General features: G+C 54.7%; 1 protein-coding gene across 1 annotated transcript in view; it reads left to right on the forward strand.

Moving 5' to 3' along the window:
• The window catches only part of LOC137322620 (dynein heavy chain domain-containing protein 1-like), a 142094-nt gene that overhangs the window by 56539 nt on the left and 69393 nt on the right, over positions 1–16162 (forward strand). Inside the window, exons 9-12 of the mRNA XM_067985527.1 lie at positions 2088–2314; positions 6714–6915; positions 9073–9175; positions 10784–10933. Of these exons, the coding sequence (XP_067841628.1) occupies positions 2088–2314; positions 6714–6915; positions 9073–9175; positions 10784–10933 (682 nt within the window). The remainder of the gene's footprint in view (positions 1–2087; positions 2315–6713; positions 6916–9072; positions 9176–10783; positions 10934–16162) is intronic.

The following is a 16162-nucleotide window of genomic DNA, read 5'->3' on the forward strand; positions in this document are numbered from 1 at the left end:
ATCCAGGTACTTTTTAAATGAGTTGAGGGTTTCTGCCTCTCCCACCCTCTCAGGCAGTGAGTTCCAGACCCTCACCACCCTCTGGGTGAAAACATTTCTCCTCAGCTCCCCTCTAATCCTTCTACCAATCACTTTAAATCTATGCCCCCTGGTTATTGACCCTTGGGGACTGTCTCCCCCTGTTCTCGGTCCCAGTTACCTCCATCTTCGAGTCCTACTGGGTCGCCCAATTATCGAGTCCCCCTTTCCCCCACTGTAGAATCATACAGCTTATCGTATGAACCATTCGGCCCATCGTGCCTGTGCTGGCTCTTTGAAAGAGCTGTCCAATTAGTCCCACTCCCCAGTTCTGAGGAGAGGTCATTGACTTGAAACATTTCTGCACAGATGCTGCCTGATTCGCTGAGGATTTCCAGCATTTTCTGTTTTTATTTCAGATTCTCAGCATCTGCAGTATTTTGCTTTTGATTTAGTCCCACTCCCCCGCTCTTTCCCCAGAGCCCTGCAAATTTTCCCTTCAAGTATTTATCCAATTCCCTTTTGAAAGTTATTATTGAATCTGCTTCCACCGCCCTTTCAGGCAGCGCATTCCAGATCAGAACAACTCGCTGCATAAAAAAATTCTCCTCATCTCCCCTCTGATTCTTTTGCCGATCACCTTAAATCCGTGTCCTCTGGTTACTGACCCTCCTGCCACTGGAAACAGTTTCTCCTTATTTACTCCATCAAAACACCTCATAATTTTGAATACCTCTATTAAATCTCCCCTTTACCTTCTCTGCTCTAAGGAGAACAACCCCAGCTTCTCCAGTCTCTCCACATAACTGAAGTCCCTCATCACTGGAATCATTCTAGTAAATCTCCTCTGCACCCTCTCTCAGGCCTTCACATCCTTCCTAAAGTGTGGAGCCCAGAATTGAACACAATACTCCAGCTCAGGCCTAACCCGTGTTTTATAAAGGTTTAGCATAACTTCCTTGCTATTGTATTCGATGCCTCTATTAATAAAGCCCAGGATCCCCTATGCTGCCCCCATCCCTTACAGTCCCCTCCCCCCTTACTCTCCCCTCCCCTTACTCTCCCCTCCCCCTTACTCTCCCCTCCCCCTTACTCTCCCCTCCCCCCCTTACAGTCCCCTCCCCCCTTACTCTCCCCTCCCCCTTACTCTTCCCTCCCCCCTTACTCTCCCCTCCCCCTTACTCTCCCCTCCCCCCTTACTCTTCCCTCCCCCCTTACTCTTCCCTGCCCCCTTACTGTCCCCTCCCCCTGTACTCTCCCCTCACCCTGTACTGCCCCCTCCCCCTTTACTCTCCCCCATGACTATCCCCTCCCCCCTTCCTGCCCCCTCCCCCTTTACTCTCTCCTCCCCCTTACTGCCCCTTCCCCCAGTCCTGCGCCCTCCCCCTCTACTGCTCCCTCCCACCTTACTGTCCCCTCCTCCGTTCTGCCCCATCCCCCCCTGTTCTGCCCCTGCCCACCTTACTGTCCATTCCCCCTCTACTGTCCCCCTCCCCCCTGTCCTGCCCCCTCCCCTGTCATGCCCCCTCCCCCTGTCATGCCCCCTCCCTCTGTCCTGCCCCCTCCCTCTGTCCTGCCCCCTCCCTCTGTACTGTCCCCTCCCCCTGTACTACCCCCTCCCATCTGTACTCTCCCCTGTCTCCCGTACAGCCCCCTGACCCCTGACGTTCCCCTCCCCACTGTCCTGCCCCTTCCTCCCTAACCTGCCCCCTCCCCCTCTCCTGCCCCCTCCCCCCTCTCCTGCCCCCTCCCCCCTGTCCTGCCCCCTCCCATCTGTCCTGCCCCCTCCCCCCTGTCCTGCCCCCCTCCCCCCTGTCCTGCCCCCCTCCCCCCTGTCCTGCCCCCCTCCCCCCTGTCCTGCCCCCCTCCCCCCTGTCCTGCCCCCCTCCCCCCTGTCCTGCCCCCCTCCCCCCTGTCCTGGATCCTCCCCCCTGTCCTGGGTCCTCCCCCCTGTCCTGGATCCTCCCCCCTCTCCTGCCCCCTCACCCCCTCTCCTGCCCCCACCCCGTACTCTCCCCCTCCCCCTCTCCTGCCCCCTCCCCGTACTGAGTCTCTCTCTCCGTGTCCAGGTTTTTCTCGATGGTGGGGCAGTTCCTCCACCTGGTCTTACTGTTGGACTATGTGGGCGGCCGGTACCCTCTCGGACTGCGAGTCGGACTTCCCGGACACCTGGCTCGTCTCCTCGCTCACTGCAGCTCTGTCGATGTCTGGGAGCCATGGAGCCAGCAAGCTCTCACACAGATCGCCGCCTCTCACCTCGGCTTTGGGAACCTCTCCACACTCAACAGGACCAAAGGTCAGTCTGATGTCTGGCCAGGGTTCACCAGGGGCTGGGATACAAAGGGGAGGAAGGTGATGATCCAGTTGTTCAGAGCTTTGGGTCAGAGTCTGGAGACTGAGTTCAGTTCTGGGCCCCACCCCTCAGGAAGGAGATATTGGTCTTGGAGGGGGAGCAGATTCACCAGAATGATACCGGGGCTAAAAGGGTTAAATTACGAGGACAGGTTGCAGAGACTGGGCTTTGTATTCCCTCGAGTTTAGAAGATTAAGGGGTGATCTAATCGAGGGGTTTAAGATGATTAAAGGATTTGATAGGGTCGATAGAGAGAAACTATTTCCTCTGGTGGGGGGAGTCCAGAACAAGGGGGCAGAACCTTAAAATTAGAGCCAGGCCGTTCGGGGTGATGTCGGGAATCACTTCCTCACACAAAGGGGGAGAAATCTGGAACTCTCTCCTGTCCTGCCCCCACCCCGCACTCTCCCCCTCCCCCCTGTCCTGCCCCCTCCCCGTACTCTCCCCCTCCCCCCTGTCCTGCCCCCTCCCCCCTGTCCTGCCCCCTCCCCGTACTCTCCCCCTCCCCCCCTGTCCTGCCCCCTCCCCGTACTCTCCCCCTCCCCCCTGTCCTGCCCCCTCCCCGTACTCTCCCCCTCCCCCCTGTCCTGCCCCCTCCCCCCTGTCCTGCCCCCTCCCCGTACTCTCCCCCTCCCCCCCTGTCCTGCCCCCTCCCCGTACTCTCCCCCTCCCCCCCTGTCCTGCCCCCTCCCCGTACTCTCCCCCTCCCCCCTGTCCTGCCCCCTCCCCGTACTCTCCCCCTCCCCCCTGTCCTGCCCCCACCCCGTACTCTCCCCCTCCCCCTCCTCCCTGTCCTGCCCCCTCCCCGTACTCTCCCCCTCCCCCCTGTCCTGCCCCCTCCCCGTACTCTCCCCCTCCCCCCTGTCCTGCCCCCTCCCCGTACTCTCCCCCTCCCCCCTGTCCTGCCCCCTCCCCGTACTCTCCCCCTCCCCCCTGTCCTGCCCCCTCCCCGTACTCTCCCCCTCCCCCTGTCCTGCCTCCACCCTGTACTCTCCCCCTCCCCCCTGTCCTGCCCCCTCCCCGTACTCTCCCCCTCCCCCCTGTCCTGCCCCCTCCAACAGCTGTTGAGGCTGGGGGTCAATTTAAAATTTCAAGACTGAGATTGACAGATTTTAGATGGGAAGGGGTATCGAGGGATCGGGAGCGGTAAATGGAGATAACAAACAGATTCCAATTGAATGGGAATTAGAAGGGGGACACGAGGGGCTCCTGTTCCTGTGATGCTGTGATTCTGCCTTCCTCTGGTGCTTCACATAGGAACAGGAGGAGGCCATTCAGCCCCTCGAGCCTGTTCTCTGTTTCGCCATTCAATAAGATCATGGCTGATCTGTGACCTAACTTCATATACTCGCCTTAGCCCCATGTCCCTTAATGCCTTTGGTTAACAAAAATCTATCAATCTCAGATTTAAAATTAACAACTGAGCTAGCATCAAATGCTGATTGTAGAAGAGCGTTCCAAACTTCTACCACCCTTTGCGAGTAGAATGTTTCCCAACATCACTCCTGAAAGTCCTGGCTCTAATTTTTAGATTATGTGCCCGAGTCCTAGACCCCCAACCAGCGGAAATAGTTTCTCTCTATCTACCCTATCAGTTCCCCTTAATATCTTGAAAACTTCGATCAAATCACCCCTTAATCTTCTAAATTCCAGGGAATACAACCCTAGTTTGTGTAATCTCTCCTCGTAATTTAACCCTTGAAGTCCAGGTATCATTCTAGTAAACCTACGCTGCACTCCCTCCAAGGCCAATATGTCCTTCCGAAGGTGCGGTGCCCAGAACTGCTCACAGTACTCCAGGTGCGGTCTAACCAGGGTTTTGTATAGCTGCAGCATAACTTCTGCCCCCTTGTACTCCAGTCCTCCAGATATAAAGGCCAGCATTCCATTTGCCTTTTTGATTATTTTCTGTACCCGTCCATGACATTTTAATGATTCTATGTACATGAACCCTAAGTCTCTTTGGATCTCCACTGTTTTGAGCTTTTTACCATTTAGAAAGTACCCTGTTCTATCCTTTTTTGATCCAAAGTGGATGACCTCACACTTGCCGACAATGAAATCCATTTGCCGCAGTTTTGCCCATTCACTTAACCTATTAATAGCTCTCTGTAATTTTATGTTTTCATCTACACTGCTTACAATGCCACCAATCTTTGTGTCATCGGCAAACTGGATATGAGACTTTCTATCTTGTCATCTAAGTCGTTAATAAATACAGTGAATAGTTGAGGCCCCAAGACAGATCCCTGTGGGACTCCACTAGTCACATCCTGCCAATTTGAGTACCTGCCCATTATCCCTACTCTCTGTCTCCTGCCGCTCAGCCAATTTCCGAACCAGGTCAATAATTTGCCCTCAATTCCATGAGCTTCAACTTTAACTAACAGTCTCTTATGAGGGACTTTATCAAATGCCTTCTGGAAGTCCATATAAATAACAACCATAGACATTCCCCTGTCCACTACTTCAGTCACCTCTTCAGGCATGACCATAAGACTATAAGAGATAGGAGCAGGAGTAGGCCATTCAGCCCCTTGACCCTGCTCCGCCATTCAATGATATCATGGCTAATCTGATTTTTACCTCAACTCCACTTTCCCGCCCTTTCCCCATATCCTTTGACTCCCTTGCTGATCAAAAATTTGTCGAACTCAGCCTTGAATGTATTCAATGACTCAGCGCCCACAGCTTTTTGGGGTAAAGAATTCCCACTTCAGAGACTTGAGCACAGAATCTCAGTACTGAGGGAGTGCTGCACTGTCGGAGGGTCAGTACTGAGGGAGCGCTGCACTGTCGGAGGGTCAGTACCGAGGGAGCGCTGCACTGTCGGAGGGTCAGTACTGAGAGAGCGCCGCACTGTCGGAGGGGCAGTACTGAGGGAGCGCTGCACTGTCGGAGGGTCAGTACTGAGGGAGCGCCGCACTGTCGGAGGGGCAGTACTGATGGAGCGCTGCGCTGTCGGAGGGTCAGTACTGAGGGAGCGCTGCACTGTCGGAGGGTCAGTACTGAGGGAGCGCTGCACTGTCGGAGGGGCAGTACTGAGGGAGTGCTGCACTGTCGGAGGGTCAGTGCTGAGGGAGTGCTGCACTGTCGGAGGGTCAGTACTGAGAGAGTGCTGCACTGTCGGAGGGTCAGTACTGAGGGAGCGCTGCACTGTCGGAGGGGCAGTACTGAGGGAGCGCTGTACTGTCGGAGGGTCAGTACTGAGAGAGCGCTGCACTGTCGGAGGGTCAGTACTGAGAGAGCGCTGCACTGTCGGAGGGGCAGTACTGAGGGAGTGCTGCACTGTCGGAGGGTCAGTGCTGAGGGAGTGCTGCACTGTCGGAGGGTCAGTACTGAGAGAGCGCTGCACTGTCGGAGGGTCAGTACTGAGGGAGCGCTTCACTGTCGGAGGGGCAGTACTGAGGGAGCGCTGCACTGTCGGAGGGTCAGTACTGAGGGAGCGCCGCACTGTCGGAGGGGCAGTACTGAGGGAGCGCTGCACTGTCGGAGGGTCAGTACTGAGGGAGCGCTGCACTGTCGGAGGGGCAGTACTGAGGGAGCGCTGCACTGTCGGAGGGTCAGTGCTGAGGGAGCGCTGCACTGTCGGAGGGTCAGTACTGAGGGAGCGCTGCACTGTTGGAGGGGCAGTACTGAGGGAGCGCTGTACTGTCGGAGGGTCAGTACTGAGGGAGCGCTGCACTGTCGGAGGGTCAGTGCTGAGGGAGCGCTGCACTGTCGGAGGGTCAGTGCTGAGGGAGCGCCGCACTGTCGGAGGGTCAGTACTGAGGGAGTGCTGCACTGTCGAAGGGTCAGTACTGAGGGAGCGCTGTACTGTCGGAGGGTCAGTGCTGAGGGAGTGCTGCACTGTCGGAGGGTCAGTACTGAGGGAGCGCTGTACTGTCGGAGGGTCAGTACTGAGGGAGTGCTGCACTGTCGAAGGTGCCGTCTTTCGGATGAGACATTAAACCAAGGCCCCGTCTGCGCTCTCAGGTGGATGTAAAAGGTCCCCCGGACACTATTAGAAGAAGAGCAGGGGGGAGTTCTCCCCAATGTTCTGGGCAATATTTGTCCCTCAACCAACATCCCCATTTATCTCTTTCCTGTTGGTGGGATCTTACTGTGCGCAAATTGGCTGCCACGTTGCCCACATTAGAACAGTAACTACACTTTTAAAGTACTTCATTGGCTGTAATGCGCTTTGGGACGTCCTGAGGTGGTGAAAGACGCTGGAGAAATGCAAGTCCTTTCTTTCGAACAGCGGATGTCCCAGGTGTGGAGCAGCGGTGTGAAGTTCACACACTGAGGCCAGCTACAACATCTGCAGGGTGATGGGTGCCATTTCTCCTTCTCTCTCCAGGTCAATCTATTGCTCAGATTTGGATGCTGCTCCCTGTCATCACTAAAGTCATGGCCTTAATTCACCAATTGGCTCTCAACTATACCCAGCACATGGCCCCTACTCTGCCACTCATCACACCCCGTCAATACATCGATTTCATTGATGTCTTCTGGATGACTTCCTGTTACCTGGTGCAATCTGAGGGTTCCCAAACTGAAAGGTGAGTCATCCAGGGAGGGATCGAGGAATAATAGGGCAGGAATGGGCCAGGAATCAGGAGAAATGGGACAGGAATTGGGAGAAATGGGACAGGAATTAGGGGAATGTGGCATGGATCTGGGGAATGGGGCAAGAATTAGGGGAATGGGGTTGGATTTAGGGGAATAGTGCAGGAATTCATAGAATCATAGAAAGGTTTACAGCACGGAAGGAGGCCGTTCGTCCCATCGAGTCCGTGCCGGCTCTATGCAAGAGCGATCCAGCTAGTCCCACTCCCCCGCCCTATCCCCGTAGCCCTGCAAATTTTTTCTTTTCAAATATTTATCCAGTTCCCTTTTAAAGGCCATGATTGAATCTGCCTCCACCACCCCCTCGGGCAGTGCATTCCAGATCCTAACCACTCGCTGTGTAAAAAAGTTTTTCCTCATGTCACCTTTGGTTCTTTTGCCAATCGCCTTAAATCTCTGTCCTCTGGTTCTTGACCCTTCCACCAATGGGAACAGTTTCTCTCTATCTCCTCTGTCTGGACCCTTCATGATTTTGAATACCTCGATCAAATCTCCTCGCAACCTTCTCTGCTCTAAGGGGAACAACCCCAGCTTCTCCAGTCTATCCACGTAACTGAAGTCCCTCATCCCTGGAATCATTCCAGTAAATCTCTTCTGCACTCTTTCTAAGGCCTTCAAATCTTTCCTAAAGAATTAGGGGAATGGGGCCAGAATTAGGGGAATATAGTAGGATTATGGGAAATGGGGCTGGAATTAAGGGAGGAATTAAGGGAATAGGATAGGATTTAGGAGAATAGGGCAGGAGTATGGGGAATGGGGCAGGAATTAGGAGAATGGGGTAGGATTTTGGGGAATGGGGCAGGAATTGGGGAATGGGGCAGGAATTAGGGAGTGGGGCAGGAATTGGGGAATGGGGCAGGAATTAGGGGAGTGGGGCAGGAATTGGGGAATGGGGCAGGAATTGGGGAATGGGGCAGGAATTAGGGGAGTGGGGCAGGAATTAGGGGAGTGGGGCAGGAATTGGGGAATGGGGCAGGAATTAGGGGAGTGGGGCAGGAATTGGGGAATGGGGCAGGAATTAGGGGAGTGGGGCAGGAATTGGGGAATGGGGCAGGAATTAGGGGAGTGGGGCAGGAATTGGGGAATGGGGCAGGAATTGGGGAATGGGGCAGGAATTAGGGGAGTGGGGCAGGAATTGGGGAATGGGGCAGTAATTGGGGAATGGGGCAGGAACCCGAAACCCAGCGAAGAGTTCGCCCCTTCAGGGGAGGAGGAAGGACGTGGGGGAGATGCTTGAGTTAAGAGGAGAGACTGGGAGTAACTCCATTCAGAACAGAGAAGTTATGGGGAGATCTTTTGTCAAATTTAGTCTGATTACACTCCTGTGAAGCTGCTTGGGATGTTTCACTATGTTAAAGGCGCTATATAAATGCAAGTTGTTGTTGTTGATCTGATAGAGATGTTCAAAAGTATTAGAGGTTTCGATAAATCGGGAAAGCTATTTCCATTGGTCGGTGAGTTGGTAACTTGAGGGCAGAAATCTAAATCATCAACAAAAGAACAATTTTTCGGAGAAATATTTTTAGGCAGAGGGTTATTAGGTCACGGATTGACCAACCAGAAACAGTGGGGGAGCAGAATCCACAATATCTTCTGAAAAAGAAAAGGAGTGGAGAAGATGTCTCCACTTGTGGGGAGTCCAAAACCAGAGGCCGTAAATATAAGATAGTCAGTAATAAATCCAGTCGGGAATTCAGGAGAAACTTCTTTCCCCAGAGAGTGGTGAGAATGTGGAACTCGCTCCCACAAGGAGTAGTTGAGGTGAATAGTGTCGATACATTTATGGGGAAGCTGGATAAACACACGAGGGAGAAAGGAATAGAAGGATATGGTGATAGGGTGAGATGGAGTAGGGAGGGAGCAGGCTCGTGTGGAGCATAAACACCAGCACGGACCAGTTGGGCCGAATGGCCTGTTTCTGTGCTGTAGACTCGATGTAAAAGTTTAAAACGGGGAAGGGAAAGGACAGGTGAATGGGACCAAGGGACGAGCTCCTTCATATCGCCGGTTCAGGCTCGAACAACCTCACTGTGTCCTGGAAATTTCTATGCTTATTTGAGGAAAGTAAAGATTCCGAGTATTATCCACAGGATGCTACTGGGTCTGGACAAGGTCCAAGAGATATATAACACCGCAGAAGAATACAGAAGGCAGATAGACCTGTTAAAACGCAAACTTGAACTAGTGGCGGAGGTAAGGAGACCCTCACCTCAAAATTAATGTAACTCCAATTTCTTCAGATTTTCCCTGTGTTCCCCTCCCCACTCCATCTCTCCTGAAGCGCTGACTCTCCCTGCGTTATGGGTTTGAGGGGCAAAGGGCACTGATTCTCCCTGGGTCACAGGGTCACGGGTAAAGTGCATCCTCTGGTACCTCAACCGAGTGCCCATTTTCTATGTGTGAACCTGGACAGTGCGTCTGCAGACTATTCGAGTGTGGGGGGCATAACAGGCCTGATCCTGCAGGGGTCACTGGATGGTGATCAGGAGCAGGGGTCACTGGATGGTGAGCAGGAGCAGGGGTCACTGGATGGTGAGCAGGAGCAGGGGTCACTGGATGGTGGTCAGGAGCAGGGGTCACTGGATGGTGAGCAGGAGCAGGGGTCACTGGATGGTGAGCAGGAGCAGGGGTCACTGGATGGTGGTCAGGAGCAGGGGTCACTGGATGGTGAGCAGGAGCAGGGGTCACTGGATGGTGGTCAGGAGCAGGGGTCACTGGATGGTGAGCAGGAGCAGGGGTCACTGGATGGTGAGCAGGAGCAGGGGTCACTGGATGGTGAGCAGGAGCAGGGGTCACTGGATGGTGAGCAGGAGCAGGGGTCACTGGATGGTGATACAGGAGCAGGGGTCACTGGATGGTGATACAGGAGCAGGGGTCACTGGATGGTGATACAGGAGCAGGGGTCACTGGATGGTGAGCAGGAGCAGGGGTCACTGGATGGTGATACAGGAGCAGGGGTCACTGGATGGTGAGCAGGAGCAGGGGTCACTGGATGGTGATACAGGAGCAGGGGTCACTGGATGGTGGTCAGGAGCAGGAGTCACTGGATGGTGATACAGGAGCAGGGGTCACTGGATGGTGGTCAGGAGCAGGGGTCACTGGATGGTGATACAGGAGCAGGGGTCACTGGATGGTGATACAGGAGCAGGGGTCACTGGATGGTGATACAGGAGCAGGGGTCACTGGATGGTGATACAGGAGCAGGGGTCACTGGATGGTGATACAGGAGCAGGGGTCACTGGATGGTGGTCAGGAGCAGGGGTCACTGGATGGTGAGCAGGAGCAGGGGTCACTGGATGGTGGTCAGGAGCAGGGGTCACTGGATGGTGAGCAGGAGCAGGAGTCACTGGATGGTGATACAGGAGCAGGGGTCACTGGATGGTGGTCAGGAGCAGGCTGATTTTCCCCCCTCCCCCTAACCCCACTGAGGGTAATTGTAGCCCCCCCTGCCGCCCGCTCCTACTGTGATCATCGCATTTATTTTTAGTGGAGATGTGAGAGGTGCCTATTCATTGAGATCTGTATTAAGGCAATCTGACCAAATTTCACATGATTTTAACAAACCTTCAGAGAGAGGAGCCCTTCATCCCCTCTGTCTGGGGCTGGGTTTGACCCCAGGTCCCAGAGGGTTAAAGGTCAGTGTTTGACCCCCTGCACCAGGCAGACAGCAGTCAGTGAGCTGTATCATGACCAGCCCTGCTCACATCAACATGCTGCCTGCGGCGGCGTAAGTGAATCTGATTGGTGCTGTAACTATCTGCACTGAAACACTAACTGATGATCTGGTCTTATGTGGTGCAGAAGAAGCAACAATTGCAGGATCAGTTCATTAAAATGAAGGAGGAGTTCATGGAAATTCTGTTGAAGTGCCGGGAGGAGGAGTTTCGTATCACTATGCTGCTGCGGGAACTGGAGGCTGCCCGCAAGAAGTTTGAGAGTGAATTCGCCATGGTAAGTGCAGAGCCGATATAATACCATTCAACTCAGTGCAGCACCATCCATCAACACACCTCCTCAACATACAACAATTAAACTCTGATTGCCCTTGAGGCTGTGGTACCTAATAACTAGAGTTTGTGTCCTTAACGGGACACGGCTGCACCTTAGCAGGAGAATCATACACTATAGTGTCAGCCGGGGCTCAGTGGGTCCCACTCTCGCCTCTGAGTCAGAAGGTCGTGGGTTCAAGTCCCACTCCAGAGACTGGAGCACAAAGTCCAGGCTTATACTCCCGTGCAGTGCTGAGGGAGCGCCGCACTGTCGGAGGGTCAGTGCTGAGGGAGCGCCGCACTGTCGGAGGGTCAGTGCTGAGGGAGCGCCGCACTGTCGGAGGGTCAGTGCTGAGGGAGCACCGCACTGTCGGAGGGTCAGTACTGAGGGAGCACCGCACTGTCGGAGGGTCAGTACTGAGGGAGCGCCGCACTGTCTGAGGGTCAGTGCTGAGGGAGCGCCGCACTGTCGGAGGGTCAGTGCTGAGGGAGCGCCGCACTGTCTGAGGGTCAGTGCTGAGGGAGCGCCGCACTGTCGGAGGGTCAGTGCTGAGGGAGCGCCGCACTGTCTGAGGGTCAGTGCTGAGGGAGCGCCGCACTGTCGGAGGGTCAGTGCTGAGGGAGCACCGCACTGTCGGAGGGTCAGTGCTGAGGGAGCGCCGCACTGTCTGAGGGTCAGTGCTGAGGGAGCGCCGCACTGTCGGAGGGTCAGTACTGAGGGAGCGCCGCACTGTCGGAGGGTCAGTGCTGAGGGAGCGCCGCACTGTCGGAGGGTCAGTGCTGAGGGAGCGCCGCACTGTCGGAGGGTCAGTGCTGAGGGAGCGCCGCACTGTCGGAGGGTCAGTGCTGAGGGAGCGCCGCACTGTCGGAGGGTCAGTGCTGAGGGAGCGCCGCACTGTCGGAGGGTCAGTGCTGAGGGAGCGCCGCACTGTCGGAGGGTCAGTGCTGAGGGAGCGCCGCACTGTCGGAGGGTCAGTGCTGAGGGAGCGCCGCACTGTCGGAGGGTCAGTACTGAGGGAGCGCCGCACTGTCGGAGGGTCAGTACTGAGGGAGCGCCGCACTGTCGGAGGGTCAGTACTGAGGGAGCGCCGCACTGTCGGAGGGTCAGTGCTGAGGGAGCGCCGCACTGTCGGAGGGTCAGTACTGAGGGAGCGCCGCACTGTCGGAGGGTCAGTACTGAGGGAGCGCCGCACTGTCGGAGGGTCAGTACTGAGGGAGCGCCGCACTGTCGGAGGGTCAGTACTGAGGGAGCGCCGCACTGTCGGAGGGTCAGTACTGAGGGAGCGCTGCACTGTCGGAGGGTCAGTACTGAGGGAGCGCCGCACTATCAGAGGTGCCGTCTTTTGGATGAGACATTAAACTGAGGCACCGTCTGCCCCTGTCAGGTGGATATAAAAGATCCCATGACACTATTCGAAGAAGTGTAGAGGAGCTCCCCTGGTATTTAAGTCAATATATATCCCTCAGCCAACAACACTAAACCAATTATCTGGTCATTATCATATTGCTGTTTGTGGGATCTTGCTGTGCGTAAATTGGCTGCTACGTTTCCTACATTACAACAGTGACTACACTTCAAAAGTACTTTTGGACATTCTGAGGTCGTGAAAGGCCCTATATAAATTATAGTAAGATTACAGCATGGAAGGAGGCCATTCGGCCCATCGAGTCAGTGCCGGCTCTATGCAAGAGCAATCCAGCTAGTCCCACTCCCCCGCCCTATCCCCGTAGCCCTGCAAATTTCTCCTTTCAAGTACTTATCCAGTTCCCTTTTGAAGGCCATGATTGAATCTGCCTCCACCACCCCCTCGGGCAGTGCATTCCAGATCCTAACCACTCGCTGTGTAAAACAGTTTCTCCTCATGTCACCTTTGATTCTTTCCCAATCACCTTAAAATGCAAGTCTTTTTTTCTCTATGTCCTTTTGAAACAGCCTCCAGAGCCTGAAATTCACAACCACTTTCTAACCTGAAAAATTCCATCACCAGACAGCAATTAAACTCAGGTTGATCCACGCCCATGGATCCATGTGATGTCGTTGGCTTTGACACTCGATATTGGGGTTCAGTATCACAGACAGCCAGTGGGAGAAGAGACCTCACAGTGAGAGATGGAGGCAGAGAAGGAGCAACTCCAAGGAAATTCCCACCTGTTCTCTCCACAGAGGGAGACACCGACCGATCTGGAGACCCCCATTAGGGGACTGAACTGGAATCAGATTACATAGAATTACATAGAATGTTCGGCACAGAAACAGGCCATTCGGCCCAACTGGTCTATGCCGGTGTTTGTGCTCCACACCGGATGATGTTCCTGGTGGCACTACATTGTGCAAAAGGCATCCCAGATGTTGGCACAAAGATTGGCAATGGACATATTTCATGGTCCCTACCATCTGCCTCATGTCCTCCAAGATGATCCCTAGTTTCTCCGGGTAGGTGTTGATGCCTGTCCAACTTCCTTCCCTTTATAGCAGCACCTGATAGCGGTGCTGTGTACTCATTCACCCGAGATTGACCATCCTCACTCTCAAACCCCACTCTTCACTCAAACCCCACTCTCCTCTCTCAAACCCCACTCTCCACTCTCAAACCCCACTCACAAACCCCACTCTCCTCTCTCAGACCCCACTCTCCTCTCTCAAACCCCACTCTCAAACCCCACTCTCCACTCTCAAACCCCACTCTCCACTCTCAAACCCCACTCTCAAACCCCACTCTCCACTCTCAAACCCCGCTCTCCACTCTCAAACCCCACTCTCCTCTCTCAAACCCCACTCTCAAACCCCACTCTCCACTCTCAAACCCCGCTCTCCTCTCTCAAACCCCATTCTCCACTCTCAAACCCCACTCTTCACTCTCAAACCCCATTCTCCACTCTCAAACCCCATTCTCCACTCTCAAACCCCACTCTTCACTCTCAAACCCCACTCTCAAACCCCACTCTCCACTTTCAAACCCCACTCTCAAACCCCACTCTCCACTCTCAAACCCCACTCTCCACTCTCAAACCCCACTCTCCACTCTCAAACCCCACTCTCCACTCTCAAACCCCACTCTCCACTTTCAAACCCCACTCTCAAACCCCACTCTCCACTCTCAAACCCCGCTCTCCACTCTCAAACCCCACTCTCCACTCTCAAACCCCACTCTCCACTCTCAAACCCCACTCTCCACTTTCAAACCCCACTCTCAAACCCCGCTCTCCACTCTCAAACCCCACTCTCCACTCTCAAACCCCACTCTCCACTTTCAAACCCCACTCTCAAACCCCACTCTCCACTCTCAAACCCCACTCTCCACTTTCAAACCCCACTCTCAAACCCCGCTCTCCACTCTCAAACCCCACTCTCCACTCTCAAACCCCGCTCTCCACTCTCAAACCCCACTCTCCACTCTCAAACCCCACTCTCCACTCTCAAACCCCACTCTCAAACCCCACTCTCCACTCTCAAACCCCACTCTCCACTCTCAAACCCCACTCTTCACTCTCAAACCCCACTCTCAAACCCCACTCTCCACTCTCAAACCCCACTCTCCACTTTCAAACCCCACTCTCAAACCCCACTCTCAAACCCCACTCTCCACTCTCAAACCCCACTCTCAAACCCCGCTCTCCACTCTCAAACCCCACTCTCCACTCTCAAACCCCACTCTCCACTTTCAAACCCCACTCTCAATCCCCACTCTCCACTCTCAAACCCCGCTCTCCACTCTCAAACCCCACTCTCCACTCTCAAGCCCCACTCTTCACTCAAACCCCACTCTCCTCTCTCAAACCCCACTCTCCACTTTCAAACCCCACTCTCAAACCCCACTCTCCTCTCTCAAACCCCATTCTCCACTCTCAAACCCCACTCTTCACTCTCAAACCCCACTCTCAATCCCCACTCTCCACTCTCAAACCCCACTCTCAAACCCCGCTCTCCACACTCAAACCCCACTCTCCACTCTCAAACCCCGCTCTCCACTCTCAAACCCCACTCTCAAACCCCACTCTCCACTCTCAAACCCCGCTCTCCACTCTCAAACCCCACTCTCCACTCTCAAACCCCGCTCTCCACTCTCAAACCCCACTCTCCACTCTCAAACCCCACTCTCCACTTTCAAACCCCACTCTCAAACCCCGCTCTCCACTCTCAAACCCCGCTCTCCACTCTCAAACCCCACTCTCCACTTTCAAACCCCACTCTCAAACCCCACTCTCCACTCTCAAGCCCCACTCTTCACTCAAACCCCATTCTCCTCTCTCAAACCCCACTCTCCACTTTCAAACCCCACTCTCAAACCCCACTCTCCTCTCTCAAACCCCATTCTCCACTCTCAAACCCCACTCTTCACTCTCAAACCCCACTCTCAATCCCCACTCTCCACTCTCAAACCCCACTCTCAAACCCCGCTCTCCACACTCAAACCCCACTCTCCACTCTCAAACCCCGCTCTCCACTCTCAAACCCCACTCTCAAACCCCACTCTCCACTCTCAAACCCCACTCTCCACTCTCAAGCCCCACTCTTCACTCAAACCCCACTCTCCTCTCTCAAACCCCACTCTCCACTTTCAAACCCCACTCTCAAACCCCACTCTCCTCTCTCAAACCCCATTCTCCACTCTCAAACCCCACTCTCCACTCTCAAACCCCACTCTCAAACCCCGCTCTCCACTCTCAAACCCCACTCTCAAACCCCACTCTCAAACCCCACTCTCCACTCTCAAACCCCACACTCAAACCCCGCTCTCCACTCTCAAACCCCGCTCTCCACTCTCAAACCCCGCTGTCCACTCTCAAACCCCGCTCTCCACTCTCAAACCCCGCTCTCCACTCTCAAACCCCGCTCTCCACTCTCAAACCCCGCTCTCCACTCTCAAACCCTGCTCTCCACACTCAAACCCCACTCTCCACTCTCAAACCCCACTCTCAAACCCCACTCTCCACTCTCAAACCCCACTCTCAAACCCCGCTCTCCACTCTCAAACCCCACTCTCAAACCCCGCTCTCCACACTCAAACCCCACTCTCCACTCTCAAACCCCACTCTCAAACCCCGCTCTCCACACTCAAACCCCACTCTCCACTCTCAAACCCCACTCTCAAACCCTGCTCTCCACTCTCAAACCCCACTCTCCACTCTCAGACCCCAATCTCAGACCCCACTCTCCACTCTCAGACCCCACTCTCCACTCTCAGACCCC

This window comes from Heptranchias perlo, chromosome 6, assembly GCF_035084215.1.
Source record: "Heptranchias perlo isolate sHepPer1 chromosome 6, sHepPer1.hap1, whole genome shotgun sequence".
NCBI lineage: Eukaryota > Metazoa > Chordata > Chondrichthyes > Hexanchiformes > Hexanchidae > Heptranchias > Heptranchias perlo.